General features: G+C 41.8%; 1 protein-coding gene across 1 annotated transcript in view; it reads left to right on the top strand.

The window, feature by feature from the left end:
* ARRB2 (arrestin beta 2) overlaps positions 1 to 27,205 on the top strand; it is a 530,032-nt gene that overhangs the window by 457,510 nt on the left and 45,317 nt on the right. Inside the window, exons 10-12 of the mRNA XM_044076297.1 lie at positions 15,955 to 16,092; positions 26,700 to 26,783; positions 26,874 to 26,950. Of these exons, the coding sequence (XP_043932232.1) occupies positions 15,955 to 16,092; positions 26,700 to 26,783; positions 26,874 to 26,950 (299 nt within the window). The remainder of the gene's footprint in view (positions 1 to 15,954; positions 16,093 to 26,699; positions 26,784 to 26,873; positions 26,951 to 27,205) is intronic.

Raw genomic sequence — 27,205 nt, 5'->3', positions numbered from 1 at the left:
TCCTTCCTAAGGTATGTTCTGTCATAAATATTAATTAGTCCATTGAACTCCCTACTTTCTTCAAAAACCATATCAGAAAGTTTGAATATATGCTGCACAAGTTAGATGTCCACAGACAGCTAAGATTTTATTTAGACAGGACTAAAGACTACAGAAAAACAGATCAACTTTTTGTTGCATTTGCAGACAATAAAAAGGGCATGGCAGTTACAAAACGTATGCTTTCTAAATGGCTTACTGATTGTATAGCCTTTGTGTATTCTAAGTCAAATCAGGCCTTGCCCACCAAACCAAAAGGCCATTCTACTAGGTCCGTCTCCACTTCCTTGGCTCATGCAGCTCGCCTGCCTTTGGACACGATTTGTGCAGCAGCCACGTGGTCTAAACCACATACTTTCATCGCTCATTATAGGGTTGACAAAGCCTCCAAAGACAGGACATCTTTTGGTTCCACTGTGCTCAGGAACGTTCTTCCATGAGTCACTCAGGGTGACGGAGCTAGGGACGCTACCCGTGTGTAAGAACAAACGGCGAGATTGAACACTCTCACATAAAGAAGTTATGTTCTTACCATAACGTTCCATGTGGAGTGTTCATCTCGCCTTTGTTTTTACATTCCCCCCCTTCCCTCCCTCACGTGTTTAGAAGAACGAGTAGGACTAGAGTCTGGTCCACATGTCTTTACCTCTTCTGGGTATATTTCGTTACCCTTAGTTAATTTGTCAGTGAGGTGGTGTCTCTGAATTTTTTGTGGCAGTATGTAGCCTTAGCACCTCAGGGTTATTGTTAGTCTGGTTTGCCTGCAAACTAGATCTGAGTAATGGCAGGGAGGATTGTGGGATATAGCCTGGTCTCGAGCTTCTCTAAGATGCAGAGCTTTGCTATGCGGCCGACTCGGAGCCGAGGATCGTCTCCGAACCCGTGTGTAAGAACAAAGGCGAGATGAACACTCCACATGGAACGTTATGGTAAGAACATAACTTCTTTTTTCAGATAAGAACTTCTCTGTAAATGATACCTCAATGTGCTGACCCTACAGAGTACTCTGCTTTTTTTACTGGTTCTGCTGATTGCTTGAATAGTACTTCTTCCAGAATCAGTACTTCAAGTATTGGTCCTACAGACCAACAGACCAAATAAGGATGCTGCTGAAGGCAGCCAAAGAAAAAGTACTGTGCTTTGAGTGTGCCCTAAGTCTAGTAGCTGATGCATAGTAATGTTTGGTGTTGGAAATTCTTCAGTGTTAGCTGTCAGTTTGGCTGTTAGTGTTTCAGTATGTATGAGAGCATGCAGACAGAACCTGTCCTTGAATTCAGGCCATATGCACTGTGCATTGCACAGGCTGAGAATATGAAGTACACTGCTTAAGTACCACAGAGTCAACATGATAAAATCTAACTCTGAAGTTCCACCTTGATTTGTCATAACTCATATTTTGGAAGTTACTGTGTTTTGTGACAGACTTGCATTTGTGACGGTGCACATGAAGACATAATTCAATGACTGCGTACTTATTCTCACAATGTTTGCATTTTGTTCCTTCTTTTGGTAATGTTTCTTCTTTTTGAATGCCATTTTGATTTGGTATTGGAAATAAGTTATTTTCCAACTTCGTGTGCCTGTTTTAGTAGTGGAATGATGGAAGTTTGCTACTTGTGGGATAGATGGGAGTATCCTTCCCATCACCTGATGGATATGTCACTGCTTTCCTGCCATAGACTTTGACTGCAGAGCAGAGTATGGAGTCATCATTTGAGCATCATGGGCTTCTTGAGATGGGAATAATCTCTGAATATTGGGGAACTCTATCTTGCACTGGTCCTGCATATTCTCAGGGCGCTTAGGAGTGACATACCAACACCTCCATTGTCGGGGCAGATTGCATCCTTGGGTGTTCTTGGTACCTCCCCCTTGCCTGACTGGCCATTGTCATTAGTAACAGCAGAGCTACAATTGTTATAGAAGATCCTCATTAGTATGAAGCAGTCCCTTTCTGTGTTATGGGGATGACTTGCCTGGAGCTTGTGTTCATGCTGTCCCAAAGAGAAGGGGGAACATCACAGGTGCCCTTGGTGCAGGTCTTTGTGGCCCCTAGTTTAATTTTCCTTTCTAGAAGTCAGACCCCTGTTGATGCTGGGTCTGTTCTCATCCTGGCTCAGATCTGATGTGATATTTGATTATGGAAGGGCTTCCCCAGTGCCCTTGGAGCCTCTCTTAGGAGGACAGCAGTTGAGGTCTTCCTTATAACCACTGTCTTGATTTGCTCCCATGCGTCATTTCCTTTAAAGGGTGGGGGAAGCAAACTTTGATGTTGTAACTCAGTAGGTAACTGAGGCTTCTCCCTCCTGAGAAAAATCCTCTACTTTTCTTGTCAGGCTAGGACTCTCATCAGGTCTGTATCTCCTCAATGGGCTTTCCTTACACTTCTTTTCAGAGAGCTTGCAGAAGCTTTTTATGGTGGACGTTTCTGTACTTGTAGAGCTTCTTTTGCTTTAAGAAGTTGTGCACTTGCCGTTTCTCTTGGTGTGTGGTCTTCATTGTTCTTTGTCAGAGTTGTTTCTTTGGAAAGGGTGCTAACCTTAATGGAACCTTTTCATCCCTTAGAAATTGTGTAGTAGTGCAGCTTCTTCTAGTTGGTATTTCATCAGACAGCAGTATGGGCCGGGAACTTTTGTACTCTGTGCCAGCTTTTTGTCCATGTTTGGATAGCAAGACTCATGTAGTTAGAGTCTGAGCTGGACTCCTGTGGATCTGCATAACCTCTGGGTCTGCCTCCATCCTAGGTGGTGCCAGAGCTCTTCTTCCTTGTAGGTGGCCTGTGGGTCTGGGATGATCTGGTTCTCTCCCTTCCTTTTCTCTCAACACTCTTGCAGGTGTAGGGTGAAGATTCCTATGTTGTGGGAGTGCCACTAGTGTGTGAATGAGCTGCCTTCCTCTTCTGTGGCTTCACAGTTCCCTTTGGTAGATGGGGAGAGTCTTGTTTGATTGATTTAGGGGTGCGGTTATCCATGGACTTTGATAAACATGTTCCAGGGGCATTCTCAGCCTTGTTTGTTGAGTGGTCTTTGAAGATTCCAGGTAGTCAGGTTGGGGAAGTTGTTTGACGTCATTCTGTTGTGACAGGATCTAGGCTTCTCCCCATGATGATTGTTTTTCGGGTGAATTATATCATGCAAAGGAGGACTGTTTTAACACCACCCCTCCCCTTCAGAGAAGGGGTGGTCCTTGAGCCTGGTCTGGAAGTGGGTCATCAAAAGTGAGGCTCACAGTGGAGGTCACACTTTTGATTTTTTTTTTTTTTTTTTGGAGTGGTTCCTCTCCTGTCCTTCATTCTTTAGCATTGGGTATGTCACGTCCTTGGATTGCAATTAGGCCCAGCTCCATGTTGAAGCCCTTCTCCCTATTAGTCCAGAGGCCCTGGAATACTGTTCTTATTCCCTTGTCAGAATTGAAACAGTGTATGGTGACTCAGCTCTTGCCCTCTTAGAACCTTTTCCAACTGACACTATTGGTCTTTCAACCACTCTTTCTAGGTTTAGTGCAGAGTTCTGGTTGCATGGATCCTGCTGGTTCTGTAATTGTTAGCCTTTACTATTATTTCTGACCGTAGTGTTTTTTTTTTCTTGTCTCTGAGTGAAAGAGTGGGATCATGTCCTGGCATGGAGTGGATAGACACCTCTTTTGTAAGCTACCTTCCATTTCTTGCAGGAGCGTCTGTTTACCACTTCCCCATGGAGAATCCAAAGTTCTAGGGTTGAGCTTGCCAGTCTCTCATTTTAATCAGGTGGACCATTAGGAAGGTGTTCCTTCTTACTTCTTGAGTCACACTTCCTCCTCTTTACTGGCTTGCTTATCGGGGCCTTTAGAGTGAGGATGAGGTAGCTGTACTACTCCAGGGTGGAGTTTTTATGCTTCTCTGTGCGTCACTCTGCCTCCCCCTTTCTTCTCTCCTCAGTTTCTCATGATGAGGCTGTCAAACCTAATTCAGCCCAGCTTTTTAGAGTGTTTATACCCAAGCTCTTTACAAAATATGGGTATGATCAAATAAATTATACTAGTTAAATAATGAAATTTATACTCAGTCTGAGATGTAGTATATTTGCAATTTAAGTAAAATCTTAGTACATTAAATTGTTCAGTTTAGGCTTTTTTTCATTCTCACTCTGCTGAGGGACATGATCTCACTTTTTAGGTTCTGCATAGACAGTTTTAGGTAGTCCCTTTGACCCTTGTAATGTTCGTGTGCAGTAGTGACAGATCTGTGGTTACTCTTTGGGTTGTCATTTTTACCTGTTCCTTTGGATGCACCCTGTAGCAGAGCTGTGATCTAGTCTGGTTCTTCTAAAAGCTTTGCCTCTAGTTTTGGTCCCATTGATGTTGACTGGCTCCCTTTATCCTTGTGTTTTTATTACTTGGCATTCTACTCAGCTTTAGTATCCTTCAAGGATAATTTTCAGTGTTTGTTATTGCATACCTTTTATGTTGTCAACTGAAGTGCTGAGAAAACACTTCTTGCTGGCTCAGAGATACCATCTTTCCATTCCACTGCAGGTGCACTCCTCAGCTGTCCTCAGTTGTTGGATTCCCTGTAAGTGGGCAAGTATATATATTGATGCATCACTTGGTAATAGTGAGGTTCAGAGTTTCTTTGTTTCTTGACGGTCAGGAAAGTTCTTTGTGGTAGATAAGGGCGAAATTGTTTGGCAAAGGTAATGAGTGTGCTTTTGTAGTAGCATTAACATCATGATGTGCATCATCATCCGTGTGTGCCCATATCCTAATGTAGGAACGTGAGAAAAAATGATGCTGAATTCGGATTGTTGGAAAATGTAAAATAATCGTAGGATACGTTAAGGAGGAGCTTGTTTGTGGCTTAAGTAGTATATGTTTATAGATTAGTACTAGGCTATTTGCCCTTGCAGGCCATTTTAAGCTTAACCAAATTCCCTATGCCAAAAGTAAGAATCACGCTGTAATTTTTGTCTATGAGTTGTAAATACCTTAAGTATCGTGAAAACCCCATATGGTATAATGTCATTGTTACATTGCCTTCAGGGTGGGTTTTAAGCTTGGTGAAATGCAGGATTCCCTTGTGCATTGCCAGGAATGTGAATTAAATCCATTTGGCTTTAATAGTAACATTATATGAGTCATCCTTTTTTGAATATATAATCACACGCCTGTGTGCTGGGTGATACGGTCTCTGCTGTGGATGTTGAGACAAACATTGGAGATAAAATTTGGGTAAGGTTTTTTTGGAAGACTACCTATCTGGCAGGTTCAGAACCTGATCTTAAAGGGACTCCACTTGTACTGAACTTGGACATTGAGGTCTTTCCATGATCTTTTTCACTGTTTAGTTCTTTACTCAATATTGAGTGCCCCACATATGGGGGCTTAAGTGCTCCTTTCCTATGAATACTATGATGTTCTTTTCCTTGTTTGGGAATGTTTCTGCTCTGTTGCATAGTTTGTGGATACCCTTATAATGTGTACATGGGAAAGTCTGTGTGTAAATGCCTAAGACTCCTAGACATTTTAAGATTTCTGCAGTCAATATATCACCAGTCACAACTAACAGTTGTCACAGAAGCTGTCTTCTTACTTTAGCCTGGAAGAAAATATCAGGTGGGTGCAGAAAGTACCAGCATTTTAGCTCAGCGGTCTAAACACGTCAACTGTAGAAAGTTGATGCCTGCATAAATGTTAATTGAGATGTGGGAGGCTTAGCACAGGAGTTTCATAGATTTATTAGTTTATTTATTTACATTTTGCTTATCATGGTAGAGGACTGATCATAGAATTATCAATTGTATGCACAGCTCTGGTTTTATGTAACAGGAACAGTATAAAGTGTAGACAACTACGACAATAAGTAAAATACTGAGATAGTATCAGTGTGCAAGTGGCTGTAGTATGTCCTACTTACTGTACAGCAGGAATGGTTGCAGATTAGCATAGAATTCTAATAACACATAACAAATTTACATAAATTGTCAGGTTACAGTGATGAATCAAAGTTAGCATAGATGTTGACATGCAGAAGTCTGGTTTAAAGAGGGTAGTACTGGGTTCATTTTAGTATATGCGATTTTGCCTGTATTGTGGCATTTACATGTATTTTGTTCATGTAGAGACTGAGATGAGGTCGCGTGTTTATGTAGTTTGGAAATTAGAGTGAGATAAGGTGGGAAAGACTGCCATGATTTGGTAACAAGGACAGAGAAGTTGTGATCGGCCCTATGTAGCTTAGTAAAGTATGGTGTTGATTATTGGTCCTGCTCTAGACGGACTACTAAGTTACAGGTTGGGGTGTTCAAGATGATGAAAAAAATACTGTAGTCCTAGGATGACTAAGGGGTTGATTGGAGCATTTGTTTTGCAAGTTCAGACACGAGCTAGAAAGGAACCTCAATCCCAAATCTCCAAGTCCTCTAAAGCCATGCTAGTCATTATAAGTATTACAGTATTAGTCCTTTGCAGTCTATATACATCCTGGTAGGCAATGACTGAACTGCTGAGAGAGAGAGTCCATAAAGATACTGACACTAGACCATTTCTTCCCCATCTCTGTTACCAATATGTATTTCCCAAAAAGCTGGGATACATTTTCAGCCATCCAAGCATTCCACCAGCATCCTCTCCAAGTGGGACAGAGGTCTGCTTCCCTGATAATAAGCAGAGAAGGCCTTTTGCCTTTTACTTTTCTTGGTGTAGGAGACTGAGGGAGAAGATGCACTTATTTGAGATGGACAGCAGTGATGACACTTCTTTCTTTCTTTTTTGTTTTTATGACCCTCCCCTTGGAAGCTACTAGGAAAACTTGAAAAGACCTTTCATTTTCTTAGTTTCTTATGTGCTTATGTGTCCTTCGTTATTTTTCTCATCAAAAACTGCAAAATATCACAAAAAAACTGCAAAATATCCAATATGGGAGGGAATGTGGGAAGTCATAGGTCATCTTCTTCCCACCCATCCTTGATATGGAATATTTTCTTAGGGTTGTTACTTTTGCATTCTAGAACCTCTGAGATTCTGATACTTTTTGCACCCAAGAATTGTGATATCCCTTATAGGACTTGTCTGAAGTGGTCCTGCCTTCTCTCAAATGTACCACAAGTGTGTGATTTTTTGACTTGTGTTAGCAGCCACTGTTGACAAGGGCCCCAGTATTTGCTCGCACTCTTCCTAGTTAGACCATTCAAAGCCCTATTGAGGATTAGTGTAATGGTTTTCTTGCATGTCATGCTGTGCTTCTGGCCTTAATTGTCTCTTTCTTTGTCATTTTTTTTTGTTGATAAAACTTCTTTAGTTTTTGGAGCACTCTACTGCTGGTATCAAGGAATCCTGAAAAATACATTTTTATGGCTTCCGTACTGGACTTTTGTACCGCTGAGTGCACCATGCATTGCACCAATCCTGTGGCAAGGGCTTCTGCCACAGGTGTTTTTTGGACCTAAAAAGATGGCTTGATTATATAGCTCACCCTCTTGGAAAGTTCTCTGTCTCTGGCTATTCTGGATGTGCTATTGCAGGGCAAGGTTCTCTGGAGAACCTTCTAAAGGACTCCTGGAAGAGAGGAAGATGAGGTCATATGTAGAAGGCCTGAACAGCTCTCTCCCAACACTTCTTTAGAGGAATGGATTCCAATGGAGTCAGGGTGCCCAGTGCAGTTTATAACAATTTTACCTTCCTTTGTTTCCACAGCAAAGTCACCTGAGAGGCCTGCTGTGCAGGTGGCATTTCAACAGTCTTGACTGTCAGTGAGGGTCAGGTGTAGGAGGCTGGTTGGTTAGTTTTCCTTGGCTTAGAGAGAGAGCAAGAGAGAGAAGTCACCCAGAACAGATAGGTTGTGGCTATCCTCATTAATGGGCATGCTCTCGTATTGCTTGGTTTACTTCTCATCTGAGGGCTACTTTTACCAATTGGTTTGTTTTAGAGGTGTTGCTGACCACATCAAGGTGTTGTCTTCCCACAGGGAGATTTATGTCTGTGACATTACCAGTATGAGGAAATAGGGTTTACCTGTGCCTATTTTTTAAATTTTGTTTAATATTTTTAAGAGGGTTAATCTGTTGGGCACAAGTATGTTATTTCAGGCATGGCCCAGATGCGCTTGCTTAATCACATGTAGGCAAATTGAGACTGAAGAAATCAAACCTTAAACTACATGGTTCAAGAAAGGTTGGGAGTAACAAATTTTGGACCTCGTTGACTTCAGTAGTCACTTTCTCTGTATGAGGTTACATTCAACTGAATTACATTAGAAGGGCTGGGTGGAGATGAGGCTGTCCAGTTTGTCAGTACTGGAGGTAACCTTGGACAGCTGCTTCTCCTCCCATCTCATCCTTCCAGGTATCCCAAGCTGCTGTCAATACACCATCTAATTTATCCAGTACTACCCACTCTAGCTATTGATTCCAGCTATATACTATACTCTTCATGAAAAAGTACACTTGGAGTCTGTGCGACCATTTTTTCTTGGATACATCTTCAAAGTGGAGAACATTCGCTTTATAAGTAAACAATAAAATTCCCATCTTTCTGTTGAGCAGATCTCTGGGAGAAGCAGTACATTGAAGCCTTCTGCTGAGTGATGGGCAACACCTTTTAATGTTGCCCCGCAACATTTGACAGTGCTGAATGGATAGTGGCAGCTCAGCTTCTCAAGCTTACCATTGAAAGAAAAAATGTTAGGATACTGCAGATAGTTTTGCAGGGTTGAACATGTTAAAAAAGCAGTTTATAGCCATGCACCTTTCTTAAATCATGATAGCTTGCATGGACTAGGCACAAAATCTGAAAATTAAAGTAAAATACCACCCCATTAATCTTGTCATATATGACAAATCACAGACTTTTATAAACAAATTATTTATTTTATTTAACCGGGTTAGTCCAACTGGGCTGTTGGCCCATTTTCAGTGGACACCCAAGAAGAAAAGATCCACACAATTATGTAAACAAAACTTCAAACATATATGAATAAAAAACAGCAGAGAATTAAGTACAAATAATGGAAAATAAATCCGCCTTAAAAGATTCACTAATCAGCATTACATAAAAATTCAACAATGACATAGTTGCAAATTACAAGAGGTAGTAAACAATTCAGATTTACAAAATGTGATTCAGATAAGACAAAAAGTAGTGAAGAAACTCCAAAACTAGGTAATAAGTATTTAGGATAGGGGGGAAGAAAGTGGAGGGGGGGTAAAGTCTAGGAGATTGTAGGGAGGAAAGTAAGCAGCTATAGGAAGTAAAGTTAAAGGAGAAGCTAGGGACTAGAGAAATGCAGGTGTAGGAAGGGGGGAGAGTAGGATGGTACAGAAGAGATATGATGAGATTAGTTTATAGTGTAGCTCAGTGCTCCCAGTGCTGGTATATAAAAGTTACATTAGAGTCGGGGAGGAGGAAAAATTAGGCAGCCAAAAGTGAATTGGAGAGAGAGAGTTAGGTAGGGTGGTGGCAGGTGCAGGAGGAGAGTTGGCAAGGTGCAGTGCAATGGAAAAGTATTTGCCCCCTTCCTGATTTCTTATTTTTTGCATGTTTGTCACACTTAAATGTTTCAGATCATCAAGCAAATATACATTTTAGACAAATATACCCCAAAAAAACACAAAATGCAGTTTTTAAGTGATGATTTTATTTATTAAGGGGAAAAAATGGCCCTATGTGAAAAAGTATTTGCCCCCTAAACCTAATAACTGGTTGTGCCAACCTTAGCAGCAACAACTGCAATCAAGTGTTTGCGATAACTGGCAATGAGTCTTTCACATCGCTGTTGAGGAATTTTGGTCCACTCTTTGCAGAATTGTTTAAATTCAGCCATATTGGAGGGTTTCCGAGCATGAACTGCCTTTTTAAGGTCATGCCACAACATATCAATTGGATTCAGCTCCAGACTTTGACTAGGCCACTCCAAAACCTTCTTTTTTTAAGCCATTCAGAGATGGACCTGCTGGTGTGTTTTTGATCATTGTCCTGCTGTAGAACCCAAGTGCACTTCAGTTTGAGGTGACGAACTGATGGCCGGACATTTTTTTTGGTAGAGAGCAGAATTCATGGTTCCATTAATCACACCAAATCATCCAGGTCTAGAAGCAGCAAAGCGCAACCCCAGACAATCACACTACCATGTTTGACTGTTGGCATGATGTTCTTTTTCTGAAATGATGTGTTACTTTTACGCCAGATGTAACCGGACGCACACCTTCCAAAAAGTTCAACTTTCGTTTCATCAGTCCACAGAATATTTTCCCAAAAGTCTTAGAGATCATCCAGATGTTTTTTTGGCAAAAGTGAGACAAGCCTTTATATTCTTTTTGGTTAGCAGCGGTTTTCGTCTTGGAGCTCTGCCATACATGCCATTTTTGCCCAGTCTCATGGTTGAGTCATGAACACTGAGCTTAACTGAGGCAAGTGAGACCTGCAGTTCTCTAGATGTTGTTCTGGGTTCTTTTGTGACCTCTTGGATGAGTCATCACTGCACTTTTGGGGTAATGTTTGTAGGCCGGCCACCACTGTTCCATGTTTTCTCCATTTGTGGATAATGGCTCTCACCGTGGTTCGCTGGATTCCCAATGCTTTAGAAATAGCTTTGTAACCTTTTCCAGACTGATAGATGTCAGTTACTTTGTTTCTCATGTGTTCCAGAATTTCTTTAGATCGCAGCATGATGTCTTCCTTTTTGGGATCTTTTGGCCTACTTCACTTTGACAGGTTCTATTTAAGTGATCTCTTGATTCAATAGGTCTGGCAGTAATCAGGCCTGGGTATGACTAGTGAAATTGAACTCAGCTTTCCCACAAATGTGATTAACCACAGTTACTTCATGATTTAACAAGGGGGGCAATTACTTTTTCACATTGGATCACGTAGGTTTGGATATTTTTTTTCCTTAATAAATAAAATCATCACTTAAAAACTGCATTTTGTGTTTACTTGGGTTATTTTTGTCTAATATTTAAATTTGTTTGATGATCTGAATCATTTAAGTGTGACAAGCATGCAAAGAAATAAAGCAGGAAAGGGGCAAATACGTTTTCATTGCACTATAGCTCTTTAATTCTTTTTTGAAGTGAAGAGAAAGTCGGATAGAGTGTATGTTGGGAGGGAGTTTGTTCTAAATTTGAGATATTGTACATTTGTAAAGTAATCTGCCTACTGTCTTGTTAGGTCTTTAGGTATTGAGTAGCTGTTCAGTGCTAGAGCGTAATCATGGCAGTTTGTATAAAGATAGGGTAGACAGGGTCACAGGGAGGGACAGTTTACAGGTTTGTGCAGTAGGAAGTGTGTCATCTGTAGCTGAGAAAGTTGGAGTAGTTGAGGGAATTCAAGCCATTGTAGTTTACTGAGGGATAAACAGTGATGGGATTTGTAAGGGGAGTTACAGACAAACCTATCTGGTTGTATGTCTGTTCTAGGCTGGCTAAAAGATTAGTTTGCAGGTGATTAAGTATATGGGGAGGCATAAAGAAGGCAAGGGAGAAGGTAGGCTTGAGCTATTGAAGCCCTTTAGGTGATGAGATTTTTTTGTTTCTATAGAAAAGACCAGGTTTTTGATTGGTCTTTTTGATGGATTGGTGGATGTGAATATCAAATTTCAGCTAGTCATCAATTATGATACCTAGGCGTTTAGTGTGGGAGTCAGCATGAATGATGGTGTTGTCTAGGGAAGAGAGATTAAAGGATGATTTAAGGTTGGACATGGCCTAGTTTTCTTTGGATTATGAATTAGTTAGTTATTAATTAACCATTGTTCAATGGTGTTAAAAGAAGTTTGTGTGAGGGAGTGAAGGTCAGAAGGGTTTTCTGAGAGGGTAATAAGGGTCGAGTCATCAGCATATTGGATCAGAGAAGAGGTGCAGTAGGCGGAGTGTAGATTGTAAAGATATTAAAGAGAAGGGGGCCGAGAATGGATCCTTGGGGTACACCTGATTTGATAGGCAGGAAGGTGAGCAGGTGGTTGCCATCTGACAGATTGTTGTCTGTTAGTAAGATAAAGTAAGATAACTGGAGAACCAGAGAATAGGGGGAACAGCGAGATTGAGCTTGGTAAATTTAATGAGAAGTTTGGGGTGGGAGACTCTGTCGAATGCCTTGGAGAGGCCAAGGAAAAGGCATGACACCAGTTTATCTCTTGCCTCGGCTAAATTTTGGGTGAAGGATAGGAGGGCTGTGGAAGTGCTGTGGTATGGCCTAAATCCATGTTGAGAGGGAGTGAACAGATTTTCATGAAGTAGATATTTAAGAAGTTGTCTGTGTATGCATTTCTCTAAAATTTTTGAGAGAGGAGAGAGGATGGCTATGGGTCAGAAATTGGCTGCATCAGTGGAGTTGCCTCCTTGATGAAGTGGAATTGTATAAAAGGATTTCCAAATGTCTGGAACTGAGGATTCTTTGATAGAATGGTTGATAAGGACTGAGATGGGATATGCTATAGTATTGGCTGCAACTTTGAGAAACTGAGGGGATAATTTATCAAAGAAAGGAGAGCAAGGTTTAAGTTTCAGCAAAAGGGATTTGATATAAGCAGTAGGAACAGGTTTCAGGGAGAAAGCTGAGTGGAGGTAGGTGGTGGAGGGGTGGGGGTTCTGATTGGTTAGTGTCTGGAGGGGTTAGTTTGCAGATCATCAGTGAAGTAGTTGTTTAAAAGGGTTGCAGTCTCAAGTGATGTTTTGTTGGGGAAGGGGTTGGGGGTAGAAGGTCTCCCAGGATGGAGAATATCGTTCATGGTGTGCCAGAATTTTTGGGGGTTTGAAATTTGGGTAGTTTGAGCTTCTTGATAGAATTTTTTCTTGTCATGGATAATACTTTTTTTGTCATGAATACATTTTTTGGTAAGGTTTCTTAGTTCTTTGAATTTAGGAAGGAGTGAGGATGATTTAGATTTTGTCCATTGTTTCCAAGTAGTGTCTCATAGTTCCTTATTGGAAAAGGGTAGCTTTGGAGAGCCAGGGTGCACAATTAGATTTTACCCTAACTTTTCTGATTGGCGCTAGGGTGCTTAGTATGCTAAGGAAGCTGTTGTTAAATTCAAGAACAGCGTCATTAAGAAGAGGGTTGAACAGGTTAGACCAGTTAACTAGAGAGAGAGTTGGTAGTTTAAAGTTTCTGCGCTGAAATTGGATAGGTTTTGGTAATCTCTGCATAGGTGGGGTTTTGAAGTATGAGAAAGTGCTTTACTGATATAGGGAGGTGATCACCTGAGGAGTCTGTAAGGGTAGTGGGATTATAGTACAGATTTGGGTTAGAATTTAAGATCCAGTTGAGAATGGAGCTGGAGGTTCTATTGATATAGGTGGTGGTTGAGAAAAGTTGACTGAAACCAAAGAGGTTTATACTAAGGCTAGGGGAGTTGGGAGAGAGTTTATTCCAAATCAATATTGACGTCACCTAATAAGGTTGTTTCATAAGATACATGTTGGGAGATCCAGTATAGAACTGATTCAAGAATAGGAATATTGTTACCAGGTGGTATATAGATAGATGCTATTGAGAATTTCTTGTGTGGGTTAAGGTGGCAGTTGAGCTAATATGAGTTTGGCAGGAGAGAAATCAGGGAGGAGAGGGGATGAGGTTCAGTTGATCATGGTACATAATAGCAACACCTCCCCCTTTTTTGGAGAGTCTGGCTTGCAGGAATGTGTTATAGCTAGACGGTAGAATTTCAGAGTTGGTGATATGTGGTTTGAGTCAGGTTTTGAGAGTGTTAGGATGTGGGGAGAGTGGTGGGCAATCCAAGCACGTAGGTCAGAGGTTTTGTTAGTGAGGCTTTGTAGGGTTCTAGAGTAAATAGATAAGTGTTTAGTTTGAGAGGAGGAGGAGGGTTGGTGCCCCTTTGTTGAGATGGTACGGTTGGAGTAAGAGGATGGGCCAAGATTGGGGTGGATGTCCCCATCTGGTAGAAGAGGTAATAGGAGTTACTTTAGGTTTAGAGGAGCAGAAGTAGAAAGTAGAGGGTGTGAATTTGGGTTTGGGGGAAGAGAAAACTGAAGTGTTTTAGTTTGTGATAATGAATGTAGAGGAGGTATTGTAAAGAGAGGGTAAACTAGGGAAGTTTAGGTAGTTAGTGAAGGAGGATGAAGATTGAGAATGAGTGGGTGATAGAGGAAGGTATAGTAGGTTGGAGTTACAAGATATAAGCCTGGAGAAAAGTACCAGGATAGTAGGTAAGAGAAGGTCCAGAAACATGCTGTTGATATTTTGTGGATGAATTAGGAATATGAGGAGAGTGAGGTTATTGATTGAGTGGGGATAGTGTGAGAAAAAAAAGATGGTGTATGGAGTAGTAGATAGAGGAGGGAAAAAAGAGTAGGCTTTAAGTAGAGTTAGGGTAATGTAGAGGTGGGGGGAGGGTAACTGATTTGTGCTATAGAGCAACATGCAGTAGGACGAGTATGTGGTACTGGAGTGGTGAGTAAAAAAGGAGAGGGTTTAGAGAAATAGAGTAGGGATGAGAAATGAGATTGGACAAATGGGAGTGAGGGTGATGGTCTTTCCAGAGTTGTAAGAATATAAATCTGGAGTATGCAGGGGTGTGTCGGAATGGGGGTAGGGGAGGGGAGCAGAGTGGAGGCAAGTGAAGCAAGGGTGGAATGGAGCAGGCAGACCCAGTCAAGGTGGAGAGTAGCACAAAAAAAAAAACAATCAAGATAATCAGGTAAGTGGGCTGAAAAGAGCTGGAAGATGAGACAGTCAGTCAGGAAGAATGGAGCAAGGAAGTTACCAGGGAAAGAGGGGAAAGAGAGCGAGGGAAATTAATGCATTGGGAGGGCAGAATTAGCTAAGGGGTGTTGAGAAGAATGCAGCAGACCTTGCAAGAGAGAGAGAGAGGGGGTATACTTTAGGCTCAAAGTAGAGGATAATTATGTGGAGTAAGTAGCCTCTCATTTTGTGCAGCAGAAAGGGTACAGCTGAGAGAGCGAGAGAGTGCAGTATACAGATTAGGTCAGGTAATATAGGAGACCAGATAGCTGAAAGTAAGGGGGACAGGAGATGAGCAGTGGTGATGTATGGGGACTGCCAGGCTAAGAACACAGGTTTAAGTGATTAGGCTTTTAATGCAGTTTAAGAAAACAATTATACATACATTAATTTAGAAAATAAACAACAGTGAGTAAATAGGTTGGAGCACCTGTCTGCAGGTAGCGGTGATTCAGTTCTGCGGTATAGGTTCTTAGGTGAAGATGTAACTTTTAATATCCAAAAGCCACAGGCTAGCTCACAGAGAGTGGCGGGAAGTCAGGCATGAGTGTGTTGCAAGTTTTAGAGCAGCTTACGTTTTCTGACAATACATGGTATCTGCAGACTAAAAGCGACGTTCGTACATCTCCAGTGCAGGGCCTGAAGATGGTTAGGAGTGAGAGGCTGGAAGAAAGGAAAGATAAACATTGATCCGTTTAAAGTGGTTCTTTAGAAAGCATGTGCAGAAGTGTGTATTATCTGTGAATAAGTAGCAATCTAGTATGATGCAAAGGGATGATTGATCTCTGCCTGACTTTTTGATAAGATTAGAGATGGGAGGGGTGGGGGTCTGCATGATTTTATAACTTTTAAAGGGTAAGTTTGTAAACATTGCCTGTGTAATTTAATATTTTGTATACAATAACTAGTTTTCATTCTGGTATATTTATAACGTTATTATAACTTGATTGTTGTGTAAATATTTTACAAGGAGCAGAAGTGATAAAGCTTTAAAAAAATTGGGACAGTAAATCCAGTCTTTGTTGCTGAACTGCCATGAAATCCATACACTAAGAAACTAATCAGTCAGGTCAATTAATATTTCTATTTTTACATTTTATATAGTACAGTGTCTAACTTTCATTTCCCTCATGAAGTTGTATTGATGTGTTATTTTTCTGCAGTGTTCTGAAACTGTTGAATGATGAAAACAATTCCATTTTTGATAATAGCCTATTTTTTGTTTGTCCCTCTTTTGAATGACAGTGATCAGGTTTCACCAAGCTCTACGTTCTGCAAAGTATACACTTTGACGCCGCTTTTATCCAACAATCGAGAGAAGCGTGGCCTGGCACTTGATGGAAAGCTGAAGCATGAGGATACTAATCTAGCATCCAGTACCATGTGAGCACATCTTCAAGTATTGGGGGGGGGGGTGACAGAAGGGGTGAGAAGGTGTAGAACTGTATATAGTGAAGCCCTGACTTAAGACATTGTCTGCTTCTGCAAGTATTTAATGCACATTTTGAATGGGATTGTGTATCTTTACTTTTCCTTGTGTTTGTTTTCCACTACTTCATAGCAGTATTTTCTTTATAACTTGCCTACTGTGATTTGCTGATAAGTGTAAGAGAGTGAAGGTTCCCACCACTTGAATTTTGACTCTAACAATGCTGGTATGTAGTTGCACCAGGACATAAATATTCTTTGTGCAGTCAGTCCTGGGAAGAAGACAGTCACGTACATGTACTCACTCCATAGCCCTGACACAGATGTGGGCATGCATTTATTCTTCCCATCGTCACAACACAGACATTGACATGCATACACCTACTGCATTACTACAGCACAGACATTGCAGTACTTGAGTCCTCTGTCATTGCCAAAGCACAGGTATTGATTTCCTTGCAGCAACCCCCTTGCCAGAGTACAGACATTGATATGCATGTAATAGTAACCATTACCAAAACAGAGATATTAATTTACATGCAACCAACTAATTTCCAATATACAGACAGGGATGTGGAGGCACCTGCCCTGTTGTAGGGGCATAGACTTTGACATACATGCAGCTATCCTATTGACAGGCTACAAACATCAACTGCAAAGACAGAAAACTGAACATGAACAAAGTTGCATGGTAAGAATTCCTTAATAGCCTTCTGATTGAATACCTAACCAAAATGATATGTTATACACAGTGTATATGCACACTCATCCCAGCCACTTGTGCCTGGGTGCAGACTTAAGTGGGCATACTGCCACCTCATTGCCAGAGTAGTGGCAGAATGTATTTAAATGCAGGTTATCCTGTGTCATCATGTCTTCTGTTAGTCTCCATAGCCCGCAGTACCCTAAAACGGCCACTTAAAGCAGTTATTCTAGGGTGCTGCCAAGCCATGTTTTTTTTTTTTTTTTTTTTTTTTTACAAATGGAGAGTTATACTCTAAGGTCATGCACAAAGCGATCTTTTTTTTTTTTTTTTGAGTTGGATAGTGGGTTTGAATTACTGGGTTTGTATGAGTTCCAGCATATGCAGTGAATAAGAACGTAAATAGTCAGGGAAGGAGGACCACTTGAGCCTTATCTAACATTAAATTCATTATACTGTCTCTTCCACCTTTGCTCTTGGAAGTCTCCACACTAGGGATTCAGTAACTTGTTTGGTGGATAGGGTAAAATTCCTTAGTGCTCTGTATCCCAGAATTAGTGTGATGCTTAGATCCTTAAAGGGAACATGTGCAAATGAGTGACTCTCCACTTTTTGTATCAAAAATCTTTAAAAGGACAATACTGGAAAACTATATTTTAAAGAGAAAATTCTAGTGAAGTGACTGCTTCATATTTTTGCTATGTTATAAATTTGGTGTTAAGTGGAGGGAAAAATACATCACCAGGCATGCTTGAAATGACTGGCAGTTTCATTTTAAACTAGTTTGGAGTAACTGTAACTATATGATTGGGATTCCCCACTAAAGGAAAACTCCACCCTCTACTACAGTTAACTCAATTCTTAGGTTTTTTTTCTCCCTATAATACGATTCCAGTATTGTGTAGGTACCAGAAACCTGCTTGTACTTTGTAAAACTTATTTCCTTGCATTGGAATCAAAGGAAGGGAAAGCCCACCTATTTTTAAGCTTAATGTCTCACATACTTTGCAAAGGAATTCATCTTCACCTGAATGACGTACCATAGACACAGTTAAATCTGTAGTTTATTCTGTCAGGTACTGCCATCAGTCTTCGATGGGCAATTAATCCTGCTAATGTCAGGAACACAGCGGCTGGTGTAAAAAAAGAAAGAAAGCTGTGGAAGTGTTTTCACAGTTTTTATTGCAGAGAAGAGGAGAACTTAACACTCCCCTTTCATAGAAAAATAGTGCAGTTAGTTCAGTCAGGGGTTTAAAGGCAGTTGTCACCTCATCTGAAAAATTTACGTAAGCAGCAACACAGTATTGAAATGCTAAGTTTTAAATGTTGGTTATTTATAGTAGTTTATATGTGAAGATAACAAGTATAGTACAAGATATTTCTGTGACATCAACTAGGTGCGCTGATAGTGTTGCTAAAATGGTCTTTTATGCTTTTTTGTGACATCCACTCAGAGGGGAATGCATGGTAAGAGACTCCCAATGATTTTGAGTCTGTCCTTACATTGTTAGAGTGCACGAGCATTTTGTAGTCCACAGAGGAAATGTGACCATTGATGGCAACCATAATATACAGCTGAATTTACTTTAACTTACATTTACTGTGTGCTGTTGTATTAAAAATATTAAGAAAAGGAAATCCGAAGTACTTAACCATGTGTAAATGTGCACACACACACACACACACACACACACACACACACACACTACATGTAAAGACGTGAATTTAAAGACAGCACTGCATCCCACATATGGTATTCTACGTGCTACATACATTTTTATTTACTCATGTACACACACACACTCACACTCACACACACACACACACATATAAAACACGTGTGTGTATATATATATATATATATATATATATATATATATATATATATATATATATATATATATATATATATATATATATATATATATATATATATATATATATATATATATTGCACATTCATATATATATATATATATATATATATATATATAAAAATCTCTGTGTGTGCTTATGTGTAGACACATATACAGTTAGACCAAATTTCCATTTTGATTCCTTTTTCTTTAAAGGACATGAAATACACACACACACACACACATGTTGTACACATGTACGTGGTGTATAATACACACACACACAAATAGTGTGTGTATATACACAGTCTGGGTGCATACACTTCATTATTTATAATAAACTTAACATAGCAGAGTTAAGCATTATTAATGTATACATTCTAGTAAATGTTGCTTAATGTTTTACTTATTCTCTGTCCCACATTGGCTATGTGTTGCACATACTATTTTTATCAGCGTCTTCATGTCAGTATTTTTTTCTTTGTATTGCTAAGTGCACTTATTACTTATTATTATGTTTGCCAATGTAGCCCAAGTTGTGGCTGAAAAGGGTCCTGGGACCAGTTCACTTTCCTGGTTACCAAAGTGTAAATAAACATGAAATAGAAAAAAAGGAGGAGCTTGACAGAAGGAACTAGCAAAGCACTTTTTAATTCTGCATCATTCATGAGAGAGAAGAAACTTCCCACTGAAGGCATTGGGAGGTAACAGACAGCAAGGATAATTTCCTGCAGCGAGAGTTTTCACACCTCAGCATGAGTGTGTGGGGGAAGATCTGTCAATTCTTTTAGAACTACAAAAATCCCATTACAAAAGCCTGTTATTTAGGTCCTTTCATTTGCTGGAAGTAGACAACAGCTATCTATAGCATAGAACAACCTCTGACAGATACATAAATGAGGGTCAGTCAGGGAAACATAAAAGTAGCTCTGTTATACAAGGTGTGTTTAGATGAGTGCTTCACAGTCCTACCATTCTATTTCAATGGCATGAGAAGACACCACCACTTCCTTATGTCTAGCATGATTCATATAAGCAAGACTTGAAATGTATTCTGGGAAGAAGGAATGAAAACAAGATCACTTTACCAAGGCAGGCCCCATCATCCACCATTTTGAAGAAAACACATTAAAATTGTAAAAGAAGCATTAGGAGTGATTTTTGAGGTGTTAAATAGCTCAGAAAACTATAGATACAATAAAGAAACTTTTATTTTGAGTTCTAAGGTGGAGCTTTCCTTTAAGGGTAATGGAATAAAGATGCTCACTATTCTGTTAAATGGGGAGAAGATGCTGATATCAGAAGTTAAATGTCATGGCGTAGTTGTGCTTGAGTTTATAATAAATGATGACTTAACTGCTTATTATGTGGTACTCATTTGGTGCATTAATACATTTTCTAATTAATATGCAATAGCTAAGCTTATGCAGTTCGTAGGACTTGATGTTTTTTTTCTTCTTATTGTCGGTCACCTTTCACTTCTGGGTATGTTGCCTGTTTCCCCATTTCCAGGGCCCATTCTTAATAAAGTTAGTACTCTAATGTAACTTTTTACTAGGTAGATGTTCTTCGTGTTTTACTGTTGCAGTCATCACCTGTGTGTTATCCCTGCTGTGGTGGCCCTCGGCTGGCTCAAATACCAGAGTCAGCATTTTTGTGTGCAGGCTGCTGTCTCCTGTAGTCTGACGTCGGGTCATCAGTACAATAAAGCAAGGCAGCCAACATCATTACATCAGTCTTTCTTGCCGTGGAGCCTGTAGCAGAAGCAGTTTGCACGAGTGCCAGTCGGTCGCTACCAGAAGTCGAACTTCAGCAGAAAATGTCTAAAGCTAAGTACCCTGTTGGGGACCCTTTTTTTCTTGCTCAAACCGATGTCCGAAAAAGTTAACAATTGGTCTCGCCTGTGGAAAGCAGATCCCACACCGAGATTTTCATTCCTATTGCATCACTTGTTTAGGCCCAGACCACGACGTCCCTCGTTGTTGGTTCTGTGCCCTCTTTAATGCGAGAACCATTCACTGTAGAGCTCTTTTTGTAGACAATTATTTTCGTATTCCATCTTTGAATTCCAATATGGTGTCTGTCAGCCTACAATCTGCTGATATTCCGAAAAAATGTAAAGGTAGAGACAAGCCACACAAGGCTAAGCCTTCCGATGACACTACCGCTAAGCAAGTTGTCAGTTCTCTGGAATTTAGTGAGGTGCTTTCACAGCCCCTGATGCTTGACTCGCTTTCTATGCAGGCCTCTGCTGAGACCCTTTTGGAGTCCGGTATGCCGCAGAAATCCACTTTGCCTTCCGAGCCTTGGGCTCTCTGCCACAGTTGGGTCCAGAGTCGTGACGCAGCAACCGGCTTCTGAGGAGACCGTTCACACTACCGATTCCAGACAAAAAAAGACGTCTTCTCTTCTGACTACCGTTTCTCAGAGACAGACTGATTCTCTCAGACCTCGAATCCAGGCCACTCCTTGGAATTCTGCTTCAAGTCACCATCTTGCTACTGCTCTCCCCACCCCAAACACAAGTGCTTAAAATGGCGGAGGATCTCATCTCCCTTATCCAAGTTACTCAAGCCCCCATCTCTAAAAGGAAAAGGCTTCCTTCTCCAGAAATTTTGACAGACCAAGAGTCTGAAGAATCTGATTATTCTGTCTTTGAAGAGGAACAGCAGCCCTTACCTGTTTGTGAGGAGTCAGTTGCAGAGGAATCCATCCCCTCTGCCTCCCCTCCAGAGGACCTTTCCTTCAGGGAAACCCTCCACTCCCTCAGGGAGCATTTTCAATGGGTATCTCAGGACTACCCACAGTCAAAGAAACGACTTAGTGTTTCTGGACCTGCCCCAGCACAGAACCCTGGCCATCCCTCCTATTCTAGAAGTGGGGGATGATGTTTTCCTTGAATCCAGCTTAGCCCCTGATGCCCTGCCTCCTGCTCCAGCTAAACCCGACGGGTACTACAGAGTACCGGATTCTCACAAATACCTGTACAGGGAGCCCTGCTGCAGACCCTGAGGTCATTACACAGGGACCAAAAGAGCTAAGACTAGTTCTGCCAAGAATCCTCTTCTTTCTAACAAAAACTCCAGAGCTCTGGACAAATGGGTTAAGAAAGTATACACCTCTGCAACCTTAGCTATCAGAGCACTCATTTGTCAGTTCCATATATTAGAATGTCAACAACACATCTTGGAACAAATAAAGAAGAAGATTGCTACCTCTCCTGATGGTGCCAACTCAAAAGAGCAGGCAGAATTACTTCACTCTGCTGGTCAAGTGGCCAAGCACTCATTACAATGTGGATATGATGCCCTATAAGGCTCTAGCTGGGCAGCAGTGACAGGATCTGTTATTAGAAGACATCCATGGCTGAAGGAACAACCTTTTCTTGATCATGTCAAGTCTAAACTTATTGATGCACCCCTAGATAAGGATGCCTGTTTGGGGAAAAAGCAGAAGAGATGCTTAAAAAGATGGAAGACACAGCAAAATCTATGCAGACAGTAAAAGATTTCTTTCAAGTTCAACTGCCCAGATTCAGCAGAAACTTCCCCTGTAAGAACTGGGCCTTCCCTGCACCCAGCAGACAGGGTCAAAGTAAGCCCCGCAGGAACAGGACATCCAGGCCACTATCCCAGGGCCAGCAAAGAAGCAAACAATGGACCACTTCTGCCTCTAAGACAGGGAGTTCTAAGCCAAGCTTCTATGGTAAACCCTCACAGTGACTCCCCCTCCCCCTTTGCCATCCTTTCACTCATCTAAAACTAGGAGGAATGCTCACCCTCTTCAAGGAAAATTGGATCTCTATAACCAAGGACGAATGGGTATTAAAAATAATTTCTCAGGGATACAGATTCTCCTTCAGCGAACTCCCAATTCCAAGAGGGTACCCAGACCTCCCTCCAAACTAGTGGGCAGAGGCATTAAAAGAGGTAAAAACACTAATATCCCAAGGGGCAGTAGAATCTGTCCCGCCGGATAAAGAAGAAAGGGTTTTTACTCCAGACTATTCCTTGTTCTCAGAAAAGAAGGCACTTGGTGCCCCCATCCTGGATCTGTCCAAACTGAACACCTCCTTGGTGGTCCCAGATTCAAAATGCTAAGCAGCAGCTCCTGCCTATGCTCACACAATATGCCTAGGTGGTGACACTAGAGCTAAAAGATGCCTACCTCCATATCCCCATCTGGGAATTGTGCAGAAAATTCCTCTGCTTCAGAGCAGGCTATCAGCACTTTCAGTTCTCTGCATTGCCCTTGGTTTATCTCCTGCTTCCAGGGTATTCACCAAATGCTTGGCCCCAGCTGTAGCATTCTGCAGGCAGAGAAATATACAGATTTACCCTTACCTGGACAACTGTCTCATTCAGGCTAACAGCAAAGAAAAGTTGCTCCAGGATCTTCTCTTTGTCAAAAACTCCTAACTTCCCTAGGGTTCACCATCAACGAGAAAAAATCAAAGCAAAACCCTATCAGGAAAATTGTTTTCCTGGGAGCTGTGCTAGACACAGAAACCCTAATGGCCTTTCTATCCCCAGAAAAGCAGAGCTTCCTGCCTCTCTACTTCACCCAGTTGGCTTTCAGAAGTCACTTCACTGCGAGGTAGGTCCTGCAAGCCCTGAGATACATGGCATCTTGCATCCTTCTCATCCCTCTCGCCAGGCTTCACATGAGAAAGCTTCAGTGGTACTTAAAGAACCTTTGATGTCAGCACTCTGTCCCTAGAGACCACTCTCCCACTGATTCCTTGTATAAGGGATGAATTTCTTTGGTGGGCAGAGGCCTGTGCTATGAACAAGGGTCTTCCCTTCATCTTCCGGCCAGACCATCACCACCGATGCCTCAGACATAGCTTGGGGTGCTCACTTAGCAGGCAGGTGTACCAAGGTCTTTGGAACGCCAAGCAACTTCACTTGCACATTAACCAGAAAGAAATGATGGCAGTGCAAAATGCTCTAACTTCCTTCTAACCCCATCTCAGCCCAGGGGTCCTCCTTATAAAAACAGACAACACGACATTAATGTGGTACATCACAAGTGGGGGGGCAACCAATCTTACCCCCTGTGCAGGTTAGCCATGATTCTATAGCTTACAGCCACCTCCATGGGGCTACACCTAATTGGCCAATACTTTACCAAGGATCAACAACACACTGGCAGAACACCTAAGCAGAAACTTACTGGACCCCCACGAATGGCAGTTCCACAGAGAAATCATTCTGTAAATCATCCAGGAGTTGGGGGATTCCAAAGGTGGACCTCTTTGCCTCACAACTCAACCACCAGCTGCACAAGTTTTGTACCAAGGAGTATCTCCTCCAAGCATGGAAGGTGGATGCCTTGACCTTCCCCTGGAGCTCCCTCTTTGTGTACGCGTACCCTCCTCTGCTCCTTATTCCCAAGGTTCTGATCAGAGTAAGAGAGGAGAGACCAAAGGCTGTCCTCATCACTCCATTTTGGCCCAGACAGCATTGGTACCCCTTACTACACAGTCTGACCTTACAGCCCCCAAACCTGCTTCCCCTAAGGTCAGACCTCCTGACCCAGGAGAGGAAGAAGGTACTGCACCCAGACCTACAGACTCTCAAACTTTCAGCATGGCTCATACACTAAAAACTAGCAAAAAGTCCCTGTTAAGCCAACAGGTCCTGGGCATCATCACAGAGGCCAGAAGGCCCAGCACAAGAAAATCTTATGCTGGAAAGTGGAAAAGATTCTGCTCCTGGAAACAATCAAAAGGGGGAAGTACCTCTCAACCTTCCATACCTCTCATCCTGGATTATTTAGCAGAGTTACTCAATAGTGGCCTCTCTTTCTCGTCTATTAAAATCCATCCCACGGCCATTTCTGCCCATTATGATTCAGATCCACCCCACTTCTCTCACCCTTTGATTAAGCAATTCCTCAGAGGAGCTTCTAATATCAGGCCTCCCAGAAGAACTCCTACTCCTCCCTTGGACCTGAATTATGTGTTAGAGAAACTAACCTTACCTCATTTCGATCCTGCCACTTCAACAGAATTGAAATACCTCTCTTGGAAGACTGCCTTCCTGCTAGCTATCACCTCAGCCAGAAGGGTCTCAGACCTTAAAGCTCTCATGGCTGTCAAGCCCTTCATAATTTCCATGCAGACAGTCTCCCTAAGGACTAACCCCCCCCCCCTTTATGCCCAAGGTGATATCTGACATGACCCTTAACCAGGCCATACACTTTCCCAACCTTCAAAACAAGGGGGAAAGAATTCTACACTCACTAGATGTGCACAGACAACTCGGATACTATCTGGACCACACTAAACCATTCAGAAAAACTGACCAGCTTCTGCTAAGCTTTGCCCCAGGGGCAGAGGGGAAACCCATCTCCAAACGGATCTCACACTGTATCCATTTTTGCTACAGACTACATGGGAAACCCATCCCTAAGTCTATCCATACCCACTCCACTAGGCCAACCTCCACTTCCACTGCCTTCCTCAGAGGAGTACCTACCAGGGACATTTTGGAAGTGGCCACCTGGACCTCTGTCCATACCTTTACAAAGTATTACCACCTACCTCTCTTTTCTAAGTCTAGGGCAGGGTTTGCCTCTGCAATTCTGGAGGGCCTCCTGACCCATACCTAGGACTCTACCTATCCTTCCACCCTCTACCTCAGCTTTGAGAATTCTCCTACAGGTGATGACTGCAACAGTGAAACATAAAGAACATAGTACAGTTGTGTACACTTACCATAAATGTAGATGTTCAAGTGTGTTCACTCTGTTGCAGTCTTGGTTTACCTCCCTTTACCCCCCTTTTCACTTCTTCCCGTAGGGGGACACATGCTTCCCAAGGTGGCATTTTGCCACCAGGACCACTTCTCTTTTTTTCCTTGTGCTTCTGATGGGTTAGGGTAAGAAAAACTGATGTAATGACATCAGCTACCTTGTTTTATAGTAATGCTGACCTGACGTCAGATTACAGGTGACAGCAGCCAGCGCACAAAAACATTGACTCTGGAATTTGGGCCGGCCGTGGGCTACCACAGCAGGGATAACCCACAGGTAATGACTGCAACAGTAAGTACACTCTAACATCTATATTTATGGTAAGTGTACACAACTGTACTGCCCTTCTCCTTTAAGGAAGAAAGCTTCCTAGATAGCCAGCCATGTTTCACCATGGTTCCAGGGAGAGGAACATATCAGGCTTGCCTTGTCATACTGTGCGTCACTGTAATTTTATTTATACTCCTGTCAATCACATATGTGGTCAGGTAATGCTTAAATGGTGGGTGTGCTGTGGTGAGGGGTTACCTTCCTCACTAGGAATGGTGATAGAAACTGGGCCACCAAGTCTTGCATCCACATTCCTCTCAAAGGGAAGCAAGCTGACAGCATCATGCTTTTCTTTGCTGCTCTGGCTGTTTCAGTGCCAGGACGCTAAATGGACCTGGGCCACCTGGACTGTATTCAGGCTGCTTCTCTGTACAAACTTAATGCTTACCTAGCATTGCGCAAATGGTCATTTAAGGTTCATTTTGAAAATACTTTCTCCGTGTCTGCAGCTGGATCACTGTAGCAGCTCTACTATGCATGACTGCTGCAAGTTATGACAACATGGCCACTCAGGCTCTTTAGACTTGCAGAGGAAGGGAATTTGTAGGGACTCCTCAGTGAGCCATTATGTTTTGGTTCCAGCATTTGCCGTGCTCTGGAATTAAATGCCATGGCCACTTAGGATTCTGAGAAGCAGAAGGAAATGGTACAACATTTTGGTATAGAGATAGAAGTTGGATGCTAGTAAGGGGGGTGTTAGCCTCAAAATTTTGCAGTTTGTGGTAATGTACACTCCCAGCAAATGCACAGCACCTGCCCTGGCATGCTGCTGAGCTGTCTAGGTTCACTTTGTGACTTCCCCATTTATTCAGATGTTAGTCTCAAGAATGTTTGTTTGGGTATACATTATTTAGCTTTTCATTTTATGTCTGTAGACTGCTGATAGCCTTTCACTGTGTCCTTTTCTGTTTTAGTGTCAAAGAAGGTGCCAACAAGGAAGTGCTAGGAATTCTTGTCTCCTACAGGGTAAAAGTGAAGCTTGTTGTGTCTCGTGGAGGGTATGTTATCTTAGGATTCCAGTCCTTAGCATAGTATGTGGATTGTAAATGTAGTCCTCTGTTCATACTGTCTTTTCTCTCTGTTTTTAGTGATGTAACTGTGGAGTTACCATTTGTCTTAATGCATCCAAAGCCTGCTGAACAACCCACATCCAGGCCACAATCAGGTATGTTTTAATATAGTTCTGAAAGTTTTACTAGCAGCTCTTCCAAACAGCTGTCCTAAATCTTAATGCCCACCCCTCGCCTTACCTAGCATTTTAACTCAATTGTCCTGTCTTCATAATTTTCCAGAGTATTAGGAGATTCACAATTTTAATTCATTCTGTGAACATTGTGCTTGAGAGTTGTGGCAACATCTTCATTTCCATTACTTGTATAGCCATTGCAATCTTGAAAGGCAGGGTCTACCCTGGAAAACG

Source organism: Protopterus annectens, chromosome 7.part0 (genome assembly GCF_019279795.1).
Source record: "Protopterus annectens isolate FY-2018-M chromosome 7.part0, PAN1.0, whole genome shotgun sequence".
NCBI lineage: Eukaryota > Metazoa > Chordata > Ceratodontiformes > Protopteridae > Protopterus > Protopterus annectens.
The sequence above is the reverse complement of the archived record's forward strand: the minus strand, read 5'-3'. Positions and strand labels throughout refer to the sequence as shown.